The 18085-nt window shown below is 44.9% G+C and overlaps 1 protein-coding gene across 1 annotated transcript in view; it reads left to right on the top strand.

Moving 5' to 3' along the window:
- Positions 1-18085, top strand: part of INPPL1 (inositol polyphosphate phosphatase like 1) — a 156567-nt gene that overhangs the window by 93456 nt on the left and 45026 nt on the right. Inside the window, exons 12-16 of the mRNA XM_082245938.1 lie at positions 3269-3465; positions 10331-10448; positions 12100-12196; positions 14849-14987; positions 16366-16465. Coding sequence (XP_082102064.1) covers positions 3269-3465; positions 10331-10448; positions 12100-12196; positions 14849-14987; positions 16366-16465 — 651 coding nt within the window. The remainder of the gene's footprint in view (positions 1-3268; positions 3466-10330; positions 10449-12099; positions 12197-14848; positions 14988-16365; positions 16466-18085) is intronic.

Raw genomic sequence — 18085 nt, 5'->3', positions numbered from 1 at the left:
AGAACAGCTCCCCTACTGTCCACTGTATCATATTTTAAACAGAGCAGCTCCCCCTACTGTCCACTGTATCATATTTTAAACAGAACAGCTCCTCCTACTGTCCACTGTATCATTTTTTTAACAGAACAGCTCCCCCTACTGTCCATCTTATCATAATATTTTAAACAGAACAGCTCCCCCTACTGTCCATTTTATCAAAATCTCTTAAACAGAACAGCTCCCTCTACTGTACATTTTATCATATTTTAAAAAGAACAGCTCCCCCTACTGTCCATCTTATCATAATGTTTCAAACAGAACAGCTCCCCCTACTGTCCATTTTATCATAATATTTTAAACCGAACAGCTCCCCCTACTGTCCATCTTATCATTATATTTCAAACAGAACAGCTCCCCCTACTGTTTATTTTATCATAATAGTTTAAACAGAACAGCTCCCCCTGCTGTAAAATGTATCAGTAGGGGGAACTGTCCATATTATCATAATTTCTTATGTGGAACAGCTACTCCTACTGTCCATATTATCGTATCTTATCTAGGGCAGCACCTCTTACTCCATTGTATTGTATTTTATATAGGGCAACACCTCCTACTGTCCAGATTACATAATATAGTATATAATTGCACAAAAATGGCTCACTTTAAAGAAACAATACCAATTTGAAGGAACCACATCCCAGTTATATTGGAACACATAGACTAAGATGATGTGGGGCACAAGTCGGGACTTTGTAGGGTACCGTCTAAGACCAATAGTAGTGGTATAATACTAATACAAGAGATTAGATATAAAAGCATTTAATTTTTATTGTATAACATTAAACAAAAAAAGAAGGAGACAGGAGGGCAAATTATAAGTACTAGAACTAACATTCAGTATAAAAACATAGTATATAGAAGAGCCCCCCCTACTGTCCATTTTTTTAATAATATTTTAAACAGAACAGCTCCCCCTACTGTCCATTTTATCATAATATCTTTAACAGAGCCGTTCCCCCTGCTGTCCATATTATTATAATTTCTGATGTGGAGCAGCTACTCCCACTGTCTATTTTATCGTATCTTATCTAGGGCAGCACCTCTTACTGTCCATTGTATTGTATCTTATATAGGGCAGCACCTCCTACTGTCCATTGTATTGTATCTTATATAGGGCAGCACCTCCTACTGTCCAGATTACATAATATAGTATATAGAAGAGCCCTCCCTACTGTCCATTTTATCATAATATTTTAAACAGAACAGCTCCCCCTACTGTCCATTTTATCATAATATTTTAAACAGAACAGCTCCCCCTGCTGTCCAATTTATCAGTAGGGGGAGCTGTCCATATTATCATAATTTCTTATGTGGAACAGCTACTCCTACTGTCCATATTATTGTATCTTATCTAGGGCAGCACCTCTTACTGTCCATTGTATTGTATCTTATATAGGGCAGCACCTCCTACTGTCCAGATTACATAATATAGTATATAGAAGAGCTCCCCCTACTGTCCATTTTATCATAAAATTTTAAACGGAACAGCTCCCCCTACTGTCCATTTTATCATAATATCTTTAACAGAGCCGTTCCCCCTGCTGTCCATATTATTATAATTTCTGATGTGGAACAGCTACTCCCACTGTCCATTTTATCGTATCTTATCTAGGGCAGCACCTCCTACTGTCCAGATTACATAATATAGTATATAGAAGAGCTCCCCCTACTGTCCATTTTATCATAAAATTTTAAACAGAACAGCTCCCCCTACTGTATATTTTATCATAATATTTTAAACAGAACAGCTCCCCCTACTGTCCATTTTATCATAAAATGTTAAACAGAACAACTCCCCCTACTGTTCACTGTTCATTTAATCATAAATCTTAAACAGAACAGCTCCCCCTACTGTCCAGGTTATATTAATGTTATACCAAACGGAACATCTCTGTCTTTTTTTTCCCAGTTCATCCTAATATCTTAAACAGAACAGCTCCCCCTTCTGTTCATTTTATCATAATATTTTAGACAGAACAGCTCCCCCTACTGTCCATTTTATCATAATATTTTAAACAGAACAGCTCCCCCTACTGTTCATTTTATCAAAATCTCTCAAACAGAACAGCTCCCCCTACTGTTCATTTTATCATCATATTTTAAACAGAACAGCTCCCCCTACTGTCCATGTTATCATAATATTTTAAACAGAATAGCTCCCCCTACTGTCCATTATATCAAAATCTCTCAAACAGAACAGCGCCCCCTACTGTCCAGTTTATATTATTTTAAACAGAACAGCGCCCCCTACTGTCCATTTTATATTATTTTAAACCGAAACAGCTCCCCCTACTGTCCATTTTATATTAGTTTAAACAGAACAGTGCCCCCTACTGTTCATTTTATCATCATATTTTAAACAGAACAGTTCCCCCTACTGTCCATTTTATCATATTTTAAACAGAACAGCTCCCCCTACTGTCCATTTTATCATATTTTAAACAGAACAGCTCCCCTACTGTCCATTTTATTAAAATATCTCAAACAGAACAGCTCCCCTACTGTCCATTTTATTAAAATATCTCAAACAGAACAGCTCCCCCTACTGTCCATTTTATCATAATATTTCAAACAGAACAGCTCCCCCTACTGTTCATTTAATAATAATATCTTTAACAGAGCCGTTCCCCCCTGCTGTCCATATTATTATAATTTCTGATGTGGAGCAGCTACTCCCACTGTCCATTGTATCGTATCTTATATAGGACATCACCTCCTACTGTCCAGATTACATAATATAGCATATAGAAGAGCTCCCCCTACTGTCCAATTTATCATAATATTTTAAACCGAACAGCTCCCCCTACTGTCTATTTTATCATCATATTTTAAACAGAACAACTCCAGATTATCATAGTATTTTATATAGAAGAGTGCCCCCTACTGTGCAGCCTATCATAATGTCTAATATAGCACAGTGCCTCCTACTGACCGGTTTGCAGCTTTTATATGTCATTCCTGTATAGCAGTCTCTTGTTTTTCTGTTTACATTTTCATGACTCTTCTCTATGACAGAGAGCCGCCCCCCCCCTTCTGTTTATAACTATTATTGCTTATAGCACCCTCCCTGTTCTGTTTATATAGGTGTCCCTCGTGCATAGCACAGTGCCCCATACTATGCATTTGGATAGCACTTTAGTGCCAGCATGGCGCCCCCCTGTGGTTGAGGGTGTTGCAGTCACTTGTCATTTGTCTCTATAATTTGGCATGTTTTTCCCCCTTTTTGTAGGAAGTGTCCCTCCACACAAAAACATCACTTCCTGGATCAGCTCTAAAGGTCTGGGGAAGACTCTGGACGAGATGGCCGTCACCATTCCTCACGACATTTACGTCTTCGGGACACAGGAGAACTCGGTGGGTGACAAGGAGTGGGTGGACTTCCTGCGGTTGACACTGAAGGAGTGCACGGAAGTGGACTACCGGCCGGTATGTATTGGGGGTTCTGTTGCTCGACTCAATAAAATTCACCAACAAATACGTAACCGTTCGGCTAGTTATAAAACTCTTAGCTGATTACAACAGATTTGCCCATTAGTTGAGAAGGCTGGGATCACAGATTGGGGTAAAGGGCCAATCACAGCGGCTCTTTACCATGTGACAGCTGATTGCAGTGTTAACAGGATTTCTCTTTCGTTCATTGATGGACACAGCCCCTGTCATTCTTGACCATTGGGTTATGCTGCCCCCTACAAGAGTAGGACACTAGGCAGAAAACACTTCTGGCTACACCCATGGGCAGTCCCAGGGGGTATACTCCCTCTCCCTGCTATAGGCACTCAGTTTTTTTCTGCTGTGTCAGAAGTAAGGACCTAGATCCTTGCTGGGATCTCTGGTCCTGGGAAATTTTTTTAGATAGAAAATGTTTTCCTCCTTGATTTACTATCAACTGCCAGACTGGGCGACGGGTTGGATAATCTAGATCCAGGGGTCATCCCAGTCTGGCCAGCGCAGACCTCGGCTCCACGATAGGTCAGCCGGGACATAGTCCCATTGGCAAGTTAAACACCTCGCAAGGTCACATACGACCGGGTCTCGGCCCGAGTCGCAGCGTTCCTCCTGGCGACACCCCCCCCCCATTTCGATGGAGAGGAGGATCTGTTTGGAGCGGTGCCCACCTGGTTCCTAGTATGGGGAGTAGTTGTCCCCCCACTACCCCTGGAGGGTTTTGGGGTGGACGTGGGCCCCTTCTTGGGACGGTCGGACCCCCTGGTTCCCATCCTTACCGTAGGCACCCCCCCTTGCCAAGTTCCCGATTCTGGATAAATTGGACAAGACTCTGCAGTCTCTGGACAATCATATCCAGCTGAGCCAGGGATCGAAGGAGTTCCCGATATGGTGGCTTCATTCTCTGCTCCTTCGGCTGGCCAAATCCTTCCTCCCCTTGTATTGGACAGTGGTCACCACGGATGCCAGCCTGTTTGGCTGGGGAGGCATCCTCAGCAAGCATTTTGCTCAGGAGATCTTGACTCTGGAAGAGTCCAGATTGCGATCAATGTCCTTGAACTCCAAGCGGTCAGACTGTGTCTGGATCATTGGACAGATTGTTTTCAAGGATGTCCAGTGCACAATTCAATTGGACAATGCCATGGCCGTGGCTTATGTCGATCACCAAGGGGGGAAGAGAAGTGCCCTGGTGGCTCTGGGTGGTCCCTTCATCCGGAGGTGTTTCATCAGCTGTGTCTCCGGTGGGGCATCCCTGAGGGGGATGTGTTGGTGTCTCGGCTCAACAGAAAGGTGCAGAGGTTTGTGGCTTGGTCAAGGGATCCTCTGGCAGACGCCACAGACGTGCTGGTGGCCATGTGGGGTCAGTATCGTCTTATTTATGCCTTCCCTCCTCTCAAGCTTCTGCCCAGACTCCTACTCAGGTTTAAGGCAGAAGGGATTCTGGTCATCTTAGTGGCTCATGACTGGCCTCGCCAGGCTTGGTACACTGACCTAGTGCGGCTAGTCACCAACGTCCCTTGTAAGCTTCCTCTCAGGGAGGATCTGCTGTCCCAAGGACCGATCTTCCATCCTGCTTTACAGTCGCTGGCTTTGACGGCTTGGCTGTTGAATGCCAGGTGCTAAAAGATAGAGGTTTGTCGGAGTCGGTGATTCCTACTTTGTTAAAAGCTAGGAAATCTACTTCTAGGAAGATCTATCATCGTACGTGGAAGACGTACATTCCGTGGTGTGAGTCTCTTTAGGTTCCTCCTCGCCCTTTCTCGGTGGCTTGGATCTTAATCTTCCTTCAACGGGGGGTTGATCAGAAATTGGCCTTGAGTACCATCAAGGGCCAGGTATCGGCTTTGGTGGTCTTTTTACAACTACCTTTGGCCACAAACTCCCTGGTGCATACTTTTCTTCAGGGTGTCTGACATTTAGTTCCTCCAGTGCGGGCTCCGTTACTGCCTTGGGATCTTAATTTGATGCTTTTAGCTCTACATAGGCCTCCCTTTGAAAATATTTGGGAGATTCCCCTGCTTATGCTGCCCCAGAAAGTGGCCTTTTTGGTGGCTATCACCTCTGCGCGCAGGGTGTTGGAACTGGCAGCGTTATCCTGTCGTTCACCTTATTGGTGGTTCACAGGGATGAGGTGGTGCTTCACCCCTGTCCGTCATTCCTTTCTAAGGTGATCTCTGCCTTTCATTTGAATGAAGACATTGTGTTGCCTTCTCTGTGTCCCAGGCAAAACATCCAAAGGAAATTGCTTTGTATGCCTTGCATGTAGTTCGGGCAATTAGGGTGTACCTGGCAGCTACTGAATCTTTTAGGAAGTCAGACTCTATTTGTGCTCACGGATGGACCTCGCAAAGGGTTGTCTGATCCATCTGGAAATAGTCGCAGAGGAAATGGACAGACAGTGATTCAGGCCTATTCCATCAAGGATCAGGTCCTTCCTTTCCCTGTCAAGGCGCACTCTTCTAGGGCGCTTAGTGCCTCCTGGGCCTTCCGTCATCAGACATCAGTGATGCCGATTTGCAAGGTGGCCACCTGGTCGTCAGTGCACACTTTTACAAAGTTCTATATAGTGGATGTATTGGCATCTGCGGATGCTTCCTTTGGCTGCAAGGTTTTGCAGGCTTCTGTTTAAGAGGACCTAGTCCTCTTTGAGGGTGTATTGTTTTTTTTTCCAGGTGGGCTCCAGTTGTTTTGGTTGAGCCCCTGTTGCCTAGTTTGCTAATGTTTAGCCTTGGGAATTTTTTGCTGTTTCCCACCCATGTTTGATACTGCTTTGGGAGGTCCCAATGGTCAAGAATGACAGGAGCTTTGTCCATCAATGAACGCAAGAGAAAATGGGATTTTTGGCTTACCATTTAATCAATTTCTCTGATGTTCATTGAGGCACACAGCGCCCACCCCTATGTGGAGTTATAATTCTTCTGACACTGCTTGTAACAAAACTGGGTGGCTATAGCAGGGAGAGGGAGTATACCTCCTGGGACTGTCCATAGGCGTAGCCAGACTTTTGTTTTGCCTAGTGTCCTACTCCTATAGGGGGCAGTATAACTCAATGGTTAAGAAGATCGGGAGCTGTGTCCGTCAATGAACATAAGAGAAATGGATTTTACGGTAAGTCAAAAAACCCATTTTCCTGGTTATCGGAAATCCTCTCTTAATGCTGACAGCATGTGAGGAGAGGAGAGCCGATAAGAGGCAATCCACACAGGGGTCATCTACACTGATTATCAGTGATGCCTGTCAGTGCCTATCAGTGCTGCCAATCAGTGCCTATCAGTGCTGCCAATCAGTGCCCACCCTTGCTGCCCATCAGTGCCTTCTCATCAGTGCAGTCTATCAGTGCCGCCTCATCAGTGCACATCAGTAAAGGAGAAAAATTGCTTATTTACAAAATGTTATAGTTTTATTTACATTTTCTGCCTTTTTTTTGTTTGTTTAGCAAAAAATAAAAAACATAGTGGTGATTTAATACCACCAAAAGAAAGCTCTATCTGTCTCAAAAAAACGATAGCGATTTAGTTTGGGTACAGTGTTACATGACCACGCAATTTCCATTTAAAGTTTGACAGCAATGAAAGCTGAAAATTGACCTGGGCAGGAAAGTAGTTGAAAGTGCCCAATAGACAAGTGGTTAAAGCCTAACTCTGGGTGATCGTTTTTAAAAATCCCCTGGAAGGTTAAAAAAAAAAAAAAAAAAAGCTCATGGTTGAGTGTTCACCTTCAATTCAGAATGGTATCTGCAGTACCTCCTCTCCACCACAAGATGTCCTCAGTCACCCAGGTTGATTGGAAACATCCTTTGTGATAGTAATAGACAGTGACAGGTACTCTTTATGGAGGGATCGAGGGGGGGGGGGGGGTGTGACAGTAATAGGAGTGACAGGTACTCTTTATGGAGGGATCGAGGGGGGGGGGGGGGAATGTGACAGTAATATGCAGTGACAGGTACTCTTTATGGAGGGATCGGGGAGGAATGTGACAGTAATAGGAGTGACATGTACTCTTTATGGAGGGATCGGGGGAATGTGACAGTAATAGGAGTGACAGGTACTCTTTATGGAGGGATCGGGGGGGAATGTGACAGTAATAGGCAGTGACAGGTACTCTTTATGGAGGGATCGGGGGGGAATGTGACAGTAATAGGAGTGACATGTACTCTTTATGGAGGGATCGGGGGGAATGTGACAGTAATATGCAGTGACAGGTACTCTTTATGGAGGGATCGGGGGGAATGTGACAGTAATAGGCAGTGGCAGGTACTCTTTATGGAGGGATCGGGGGGAATGTGACAGTAATATGCAGTGACAGGTACTCTTTATGGAGGGACCGGGGGTCTAAAAGACTCCAAACCCCTCCACTGCACTTCAATGTATTCAAAATGCCGAAATCTGAATTTTTGAATACTGACAGTTTTTTAAATTCGGCGCCTTTAGCACGACGTCCCTTCCAGGCTACTACATCGGAGACCCAATCATAGCTGAATGTGGCTTTGTTCGGGACTCCAACCAGTCGGCAGAGGTGTTGGCTGGTTGCTCGGGTCTCCCGGTGGGACAGGAGACCTGGGCAGAGCCACAGAAGGTGACGGGAGGAGGGGGGGGGGATGTCCACTCCCGCTTGCTGGGATAATGGCCGAGTGGCTGCTGAGCTGCATCAGCTGTTATCTCCTGAAAGCCGACCGCTGACTCTAAAGAACGGTACTGGGGTGACGCCTGCAGCTGCAGATCACCCCGCTACAACCACTTCTGCAATCCGAGGTACAGGTACAGGGACAGGTACAGGTGCGTCGGTGTGCGGGAAGTGGTTGAAGACACGCTGGTTAGTTGCCTCCAGTATGTGTGCGCATGTAAGGTGGGAACTAGGGTTGCACCGATACCATTCTTTTAAAGGGCCAGTACGAGTTCCAATACTTTCGGTCAAGTACTCGCTGATACCGAGTTCCGATACTTTGTGGTGCGATTTGCGTCAATACAAAATGAATGGGCGCAAATCTCACTGAAAAGAATTGCATGTGATTTCCACCACTGCTCCTGTGTGTATAGAAAGGGAAAAGCGCCATCTAGTGGGCAGTTTAAAAAAATGTTGGAACTCACAGTACATATCTGGCCACATGCAAAATAATCTACATAGGTGTCCCGGTCTGTCGACGATAGCAAATACGGTCGCTGGAGGAGAAGTTCTGGGACGTCGTGGGTATAGGGCGGAAGTGATGTCAGCTAAGGGGCGGACCGCCTGCTCATCTCCAGCACTGTGAGCACCTTCAGTGGCCGTGATTTGCTATCATCGGCTAACTTGGACACCTATGTAAATTATTTTGCATGTGGCCAGATACGTACTGTGAGTTCCAACATTTTTTAAACTGCCCACTAGATGGCGCTTTTCCCTTTCTATGCACACACACAGGAGCAGTGCAATTCTTTGCAGTGCGATTTGCACCCATTCATTTTATATTGACACAAATCAACACCACAAAGTATCGGTTCTAATATATATATATTTTTTTAAACTGCCCACTAGATGGCGCTTTTCCCTTTCTATGCACACACAGGAGAAGTGCAATTCTTTGCTGTGTGATTTGCGCCCATTAATTTTGTATTGACGCAAATCACACTGCAAAGTATCAGTTCTAATATATATTTTTTTTAAACTGCCCACTAGATGGCGCTTTTCCCTTTCTATGCACACACACACAGGAGCAGTGCAATTATTTGCAGTGCGATTTGCGCCCATTCATTTTATATTGACGCAAAACGCACCACAACGTATCGGTTCTAATACATATATATATTTTTTTAAACTGCCCACTAGATGGCGCTTTTTCCTTTCTATACACACACACAGGAGCAGTGGGGGGACTCGCAGGCGATTTGGACAGCCACCCATTCATTGTGTATTGACGCAAATCGCACTGCAAAGTATCGGTTCTAATATATTTATTTTTTAAACTGCCCACTAGATGGCGCTTTTTCCTTTCTATACACAGACACAGGAGCAGTGGGGGGAATCGCAGGAGATTTGGACAGGCACCCATTCATTTTGTATTGATGCAAATCGCACCGCAAAGTATCGGTATCAGGAGCATTTGCGCGAATATCGATACTCACGCAAATGCTTGGTATCGGCACCGATACCGTTAGCGATATCGGTGCATCCCCTAGTTGGAACCTTAGATTGTAAGCTCCTTGGGGGCGGGGACTAATGTGCAGTGTGTACATTTTTGGAATTCTGTAAATTAGTGAAATAAATAAATCAAATAAGAAACAATACGTCTCTGTATTACATGCACGTTTCCCATGTTTCAAGCCTGCAGTACCCGTTGATCCTGCAGAAATGCACTTCGCTCCCAAGCCCTGTTGTGGTGTGAGTGGTGTCAGCCCTACCCAGTTGTCTTTTTCTAAACTGCAGAACACCACCCTCCCTTCTCCACAACAGAAGGGAGCATTTGTTTTGTAGAATAAGGTAAGAACTGGATGGGGCTGATAATGCTTGAGATACCATTGCAGATTGCACGGGATAGCCCTGGATTCCTGGCAGGATCAACAGGTTTTTTTTTTTTACGTACTTCTGGAACAAAATGCTTCCAATGGGATATTTAACAGACCAAAAGGGAAGCAAATAAGAAATGGATTGTTACGGTTTACGTACACCTTTATAATGGGACTCATCCCTACATACAAGGGTTTATTCATCTCGTTACAATGTTGCTGTTTGTTAAATGACTGTAATGATAAAACATCGCATGTGACGCCACAGCGATACAACGTTGACCCCCACAGCGATCGGCTGAATAAAGTAAAAATATTGTTTTCTCTTCATTAATGCAGAATTCATCCTTTTTTTTTCTTTTCTGAAGGTAGCCATGCAGTCCCTGTGGAATATAAAAATCGTCGTCCTTGTCCGGGCGGAACACGAAAACCGAATCACGCACATCAGCACGTCCAGCGTTAAGACTGGAATCGCAAATACTCTGGGTGAGTGAGAGACCAAATCCCAAGCTTTACATTTCATTTAATGTCTCCATGGATACCTTCAGTTCAGAGCTGTCTTGTATATCAGTACCTCTTTTTCACCACAAGATGTCCTCAGTTTTCTGTTATGAGTGATGTCATGGGATGTTCTGGGCTCTGTGCCCCTCCCTAGAGGAACCATTCCCTCTCCATTTTTCCCTTTTATACAGTGCCTTGAAAAAGTATTCACACCCCTTGAAACAAGGTCCGAATTGGCCCTCAGGTGCCATTTATAGCCCTAAAAAAACACCAGAATGCAGTTTAGTTTACCTACTAAATCCAATTCATTTATGATATGGCAAAATGGAGGGGGAAGGGTTCCTCTAGGGAGGGGCATAGCGCACGGAACATCTGATGACATTTAAATGGGCTTCCTTAATGTAACACATGGGCAGTAATGGTGAACCTTGGCACCCCAGATGTTTTGGAACTACATTTCCCATGATGCTCATGCACTGTGTGGCTGCAGTGTAGGTGAGCATCATGGGAAATGTAGTTCCAAAACATCTGGGGTGCCAAAGATCACCATCACTGACCTAGAAGAACACAGATTGAATGGGCCCTCAGCAGGTGCCATTAATAGCCCTAAAAAACACCCAAAAAAAGCAAAAAGCACCTTTAGTTTACCTACTGACTCCAATTCATTTATAAAATGACTAATTGGAGAGGGAAGGGTTCCTCTAGGGAGGGGCATAGCGCACGGAATATCCCACAACATTTAAATGGGCGGCCCTAACCACTTCTGGACCGGACGACTTACCCCCTTAATGACCAGGCCATTTGTTTGCGATTCGGCACTGCGTTACTTTAACTGACAATTGCGCGGTCGTGCGACGCTGTACCCAAATAAAATTGATGTCTTTTATTCCCCACAAACAGAGCTTTCTTTTGGTGGTATTTGATCACCTGTGCGATTTTTTTTTTTTTTTTTTTTTGCGCTATAAACCAAAAAAGAGCGACAATTCTGAAAAAAAATATATATTTTTTTCACTTTCTGTTCTATAAAAAAATATTTAAAAATCTAATTTTTTCATCATTTTAGGCCAATTTGTTTTCTGCTACATATTTTTGGTTAAAAAATCCCAATAAGCGTATTTTGATTGGTTTGCGCTAAAGTTCTCGCGTCTACAAACTAGGGGAAAGATTTATGTCATTTTTATTATTTTTTTTTATTTTTTACTAGTAATGGCGGCGATCTGCGATTTTTAGGGGGACTGCGACATTGCGGCAGACAGATAGGACCCCTAACTGACTTTTTTGACACTTTGTCCAGTGACATTACTACAGTATTCAGTGCTATAAATATGCACTGTCACTGTACTAATGACACTGGCAGGGAAGGGGTTAACACTGGGGCGAACAAAGGGTTAAATGTGTCCCTAGGGGGTGTTAACTGTGGAGGGAGGGGCTTGCTGGAGGAAGACAGAGAAGACAGAGATCTGTGTCCGGTGGCCTCAGATATCGCTGACCCAAAACAAGTACGCAGTTCATGAGTCCTGCCTTCACTGGCTGCATGCTTGTTTTGGGCCATCAACTGATAAAAGCATGAAAGCCAGATTATTAGCATTTTCAGGTATTGGTATGTCTGTATTAACCTCACTGTCTCCCCCTGCAGGTAATAAAGGTGCGGTGGGAATATCCTTTATGTTTAACGGCACGTCGTTCGGCTTTGTGAACTGTCACCTGACCTCGGGCAATGAGAAGACCGCCAGGTGAGTGGGCGGGTCACCTTTAAATCCTCCCCCCCTCCAGCCTTGCACAGTTGTACTGCACACTCCGAGCGTCTCACAATGTGCATTAGAAGCTGCAGCAAGTCAGAGCCCCGCCTCCTTTCCTGGCTGGAGGACGTACAACATCATCAAGGGCAGTGTTGGCGAACCTTGTCACCCCAGATCCTGTCTAGATACGCCCATTCCCCCTCAGACTGACACCACACCCATCAGGGAATTATGAGATTTGCATAGCTCCTCCTAAGAGCCCGCCCACTGCATGCATCAGAACTGAGGCCGGGTGCTGTGATTTGTTCAGGAAGCTATGCACCGCCCCCTGCTGGCCCCTCCCACCATCTACGATCTGCCTGCATTGCATAGCAGGGGTGTCAAACTCCATTTCTCTGTCGCTCATTGACAGACGCAGTCCTCTTGATTAATATCAAATTGGGTTATACTGCCCTCTACAGGAGTAGGACACTAGGCAGAAGGAAAACATTCTGGCCACACCTTAGGGGCAGTCCCAGAGGGTATATCCTCTCTCTCCCTGCTACAGGATGTTAGTTTTTTTCTGTCTAGTTAGGAGTAAGGACCTAACTTCCTTGCTGGGATCTTTGGTCCTGGCAAGATTTTTTTTTAGAAAATTTTTTTTAGGCAGCTTTTTTTCTCCAGTTGTTCCTGTGAGATCTTCAAGCAAGTATGCTGATACTGGGCGACGGGCTGGATGTTGAGATCCAGTGGTCACCCCAGTCAGCCTACGAGCGCATGCAGGCCCTAGCTCCGCGCTGGGTCGGCCGCGACATAGTCCCACTGGACGCTTCAGTTATTCCTACTTTAATTAAAGCAAGGAAAGCGACTTCCAGAAAAGTCTATCATCGCACATGGAGGTCTTATATTGCGTGGTGTGAATCCTTTGGATTTCCTCCACGTGCCTATTCGGTGACCCGAATCTTGGCTTTTCTACAACAGGGGGTTGAGCAGAAACTGTCCTTGAGCACCATCAAGGGTCAGGTTTCAGCGTTAGCAATTTTCTTTCAGAAACCTTTGGCTACCCATTCCTTGGTGCGGAATTTCATCCAGGGGGTGCGGCACCTGGCTCCACCAGTACGCGCGCCCTTACCGCCCTGGGATCTTAATTTGGTGCTGTCGGTTCTTCAGAAACCTCCCTTTGAAAACATCAGGGAGATTCCCTTGCTTACTTTATCCCAGAAGGTGGCCTTCTTGGTGGCTATTACTTCTGCTCGCAGGGTGTCAGAACTGGCCGCATTATCCTGTCGTTCCCCATATCTGGTGGTTCATAGGGATAAGGTGGTTCTTCTTCCGAATCCATCCTTCCTTCCTAAAGTGGTTTCAGAGTTTCATCTGAATGAAGATATTGTGCTACCTTCCTTGTGTCCTAAGCCCAGTCATCCTCTGGAGTTTGCGTTACACTCCTTGGATGTGGTTCGGGCGATCAGGGTATACTTGAAAACTACGGACTCGTTTCGTAAGACGGATTCACTTTTTGTGATCACGGATGGCCCCAAAAAAGGGGATTGCCTGCATCTGCCGCGACTATCTCCAGATGGATCAGACAGACGGTGGTACAGGCTTATTCTATTAAGGGTCGGGAGCCCCCGTTCCCTGTTAAGGCGCACTCCACTCGGGCGCTTAGTGCTTCCTGGGCCTTCCGCCATCAGGCGTCAGTGGTCCAGGTTTGCAAGGCGGCTACCTGGTCGTCGGTTCATACCTTTACAAAATTTTATAAAGTTGATGTGTTGGCATCGGCGGATGCCTCTTTTGGCCGCAAGGTTTTGCAGGCCGCAATTTGAGGAGACCGTTGGTCTACCTCGAGAGTTTTTTTCTGTTGGATTTTCAGTTGAGTCTCATCCTTTTGTCTGATGAGCCTTTAAAACTTCTGGTTGGCTCTGGTTGGGCCTTCTAGATTGGATTTTGATTTCCATTTTCCCACCCCTCATTTGTGGCACTGCTTTGGGACGTCCCAATTTGATATTAATCAAGAGGACTGCGTCTGTCAATGAGCGACAGAGAAAAATGGATTTTTGTAAAATCTTACCGTAAAATCCTTTTCTCTTAAGCTCATTGACAGACGCAGTACCCGCCCCTCTACTTTTGAGTTGGGTTGGCTTAAATTCTCTGACACTGCTTTGTGACATAACTAACATCCTGTAGCAGGGAGAGAGAGGATATACCCTCTGGGACTGCCCCTAAGGTGTGGCCAGAACGTTTTCCTTCTGGCGGGACGCATTTACCCCCACAGGACCTTGTGTTTGACACCTGTGGCATAGAGAATCACAGAGACCCAGTGATGAAGTCACTGGGATTCAAATAAGGTCTGTAATGAAACGGAAAGGTTTATGTTAATGATGGGGGGAGGAGCCATGATGATAGGGGGAAGAACCATGATGAGGGGAGAAGGAGCCATGATGAGCGGGGAAGAGCCATGATGAGGGGGAGGAGCCACGATGAGGGAGGGAGGAGCCAATATGCTAGGGGAGGAGCCATTGTGAGGGGAGGAGCCATGATGATAGGGGGAGGAGCCATGACGAGGGGGGGAGGGAGGAGTCATGATGAGGGGGGAGGGAGGAGCCATGGAAGGGCGAATAAAAGCAGAATAAACCTCATTTTTTCACCCTTTGTTTCTCCGAATTCCAGGCGGAACCAGAATTATCTGGACATCCTGCGGCTCCTGTCCCTCGGGGACAAACAGCTCAACTCCTTCGATATCTCTCTGCGCTTCACCCACCTCTTTTGGTTCGGGGACCTGAATTACCGCCTGGACATGGACGTACAGGTGAGGTGGCCATCTTTGTCAGTGGCGATCGGGGGGGCCCCCTCCTATATTACAGCATTGATCCCATGGACATTAGTTCTTAGGATGTATAATATATAAATATTATAAATATTAATATATGAGAAATATTATAATATTAATATTATTACTATTATTATTACAAATATTATAATAAATATTATTTTATGATAAATATTATAATATAAATAGAATATATTATTATTATGATACATATAAATATTAATATATGATAAATATTATAATATAAATAGAATATATTATTATTATGATACATATAAATATTAATATATGATAAATATTATAATACAAAAAGAATATGATATTGTTATTATGACACATATAAATATTAATATATGATAAATATTATAATATTATTACTATTATTATTATTATTATTACAAATATTATAATAAATATTAATATATGATAAATATTATAATATAAATAGAATATATTATTATTATGATACATATAAATATTAATATATGATAAATATTATAATACAAATAGAATATGATATTATTATTATGATACATATAAATATTAATATATGATAAATATAATATTAATATTATTACTATTATTATTAAAAATATTATAATAAATATTAATATATGATAAATATTATAATATAAATAGAATATATTATTATGATACATATAAATATTAATATAGGATAAATATTATAATATAAATAGAATATGATATTATTATGACACATATAAATATTAATATAGGATAAATATTATAATATAAATGTTATAATATGATATTATTATTATAAATACAATAATAAGTATTCTATATATTAATATATGCTAAATATTATAATATAAATATTATATTGTTATATTATTATGATAAATATTATAAATAATATATGATAAATACCCCATTACATACATTCAGGGCTGGATGTTCTGGAGGTGTCGGAACTGCGTTCCCTCACGTTCTCCCTAAAAAAAAAAAAGCCTGGTGCGGGACCCCGCCTTGGTTCAGTCACTTAGGTGGGAGTAGTTCTGATATGAGGTTGTCATAGACAGTAGGACCAGGGTTCATTCATATTAAGGTTAGTTACCCCTCTGACTTCACTGCACACAGTGAGCTTCTCACAATGTGCATCAGAAGCAAGTCAGATAGAGCCCCGCCTCATTTCCTGGTTGGAGGAGGACGTCCGGCATCATCTTTACCCTGGCCAGGCCAGTTCTATGTGGACTGTTCTGGGTGTCCCGGTCTCATGCGTTGGGTTACCACTGCCAATAAGAGCTGAACGTGTCTCCAGTATCAGAAATCCTCTGATTTATCACACCGTGTGTCTCCTTCTTCTGGGCTAACGCCGTGTTTTCCGGCCTCGTAGGAAATCCTGAACTTCATCAGCCGGAAGGAGTTTGAGCCGTTGCTGAAGGTGGACCAACTCAACCTGGAGAAGGAGAAGAATAAGATATTCCTGCGTTTTAGTAAGTTTCTGATCTTCCAGGACACAGCAATGAGATCTATTCATAGACTGCGCACTATGGCTCTGTGAATGGAGGAGGGGCACCTCTCAGTCATCTTCCTCTCCTCCATTCATGGAGCTCTTTTCATTGTTGAAAGCTATAGTATGGCTTCCATGGATGGAGGAGGGGGGGATGGGTGGGCATAGTTAGCACTTAACGAGTGCCTGACAGGTCCAGCAATACAGGACGATTACCACTTGGGGGGGGGGGGGGATGTGTGTGTAGTGTGGGGGGATGTGTGTGTGTAGTATGGGGGGGGGTGGTGTGTGTAGTGGGGGGGGGGGTGTGTGTTTGTAGTATGTAGGGGGGGGATGTGTGTGTAGTCGGGGGGGATGTATGTGTGGGGGGGGGATGTGTATGTGTGTGTAGTATGGGGGGGGGGGGGTGGTGTGTGTAATGTGGGGGGGGGATGTGTGTGTAATGTGGGGGGGGGGGATGTGTGTGTAATGTGGGGGGGGGAGGATGTGTGTGTAGTCGGGGGGGAGGATGTGTGTGTAGTGGGGGGGTGTATGTGTAGTGTGGGGGGGGGGATGTGTGTGTGTAGTATGGGGGGGTGGTGTGTGTAATGTGGGGGGGGGATGTGTGTGTAGTTGGGGGGGGTGTATGTGTAGTGTGGGGGGGGGATGTGTGTGTAGTGGGGGGGGGGTGTATGTGTAGTGTGGGGGGGGATGTGTGTGTAGTGGGGGGGGGGGGTGTATGTGTAGTGTGGGGGGGGGATGTGTGTGTAGTGGGGGGGGGGGTGTATGTGTAGTGTGGGGGGGATGTGTGTGTAGTGGGGGGGATGTGTGTGTGTGTAGTATGGGGGGGATGTGTGTGTAGTGGGGGGGGATGTGTGTGTAGTGGGGGGTGTATGTGTAGTGTGGGGGGGATGTGTGTGTAGTGGGGGGGTGTATGTGTAGTGTGGGGGGGGGGTGTGTGTGTAGTGGGGGGGTGTATGTGTAGTGTGGGGGGGATGTGTGTAGTGGGGGGATGTGAGTGTGTAGTATGTAGTGGGGGGGTGTGTGTGTGTAGTGGGGGGGGTGTATGTGTAGTGTGTGGGGGGGGATGTGTGTGTGTAGTATGTAGTGGGGGGTGTATGTGTAGTGTGGGGGGGATGTGTGTAGTGGGGGGGTGTGTGTGTGTAGTTTGGGGGGATGTGTATGCAGTTGGGGGGGTCGTGTGTAGTGTGGGGGGGTTGTGTAGTATGTAATGGGGGGGATGTGTGTGTAGTATGTAGGGGGGGGTGTAGTATGTGGGGGGGATGTGTGTGTAGTATGTAGGGGGGGGGGTGTGTGTAGTATGTAGGGGGGATGTGTGTGTAGTATGTAGGGGGGGGGTGTAGTATGTGGGGGGGATGTGTGTGTAGTATGTAGGGGGGGGGGTGTGTGTAGTATGTAGGGGGGATGTGTGTGTAGTATGTAGGGGGGGGGTGTGTGTGTAGTATGTAGGGGGGGGGATGTGTGTGTAGTTTGGGGGGGTGTGTATGTAGTGGGAGGGGGGGGTGTTTGTGTAGTGGGGGTGGATGAATATGTGTGGGGGGGGGCAGAAGTTTGAATATTTCAAGTAGGACGGCCAATATCAGCAAAAGGGACATTTCTCATT

Source organism: Pelophylax lessonae, assembly GCF_965119305.1.
Source record: "Pelophylax lessonae genome assembly, chromosome: 2".
NCBI lineage: Eukaryota > Metazoa > Chordata > Amphibia > Anura > Ranidae > Pelophylax > Pelophylax lessonae.
The sequence above is the reverse complement of the archived record's forward strand: the minus strand, read 5'-3'. Positions and strand labels throughout refer to the sequence as shown.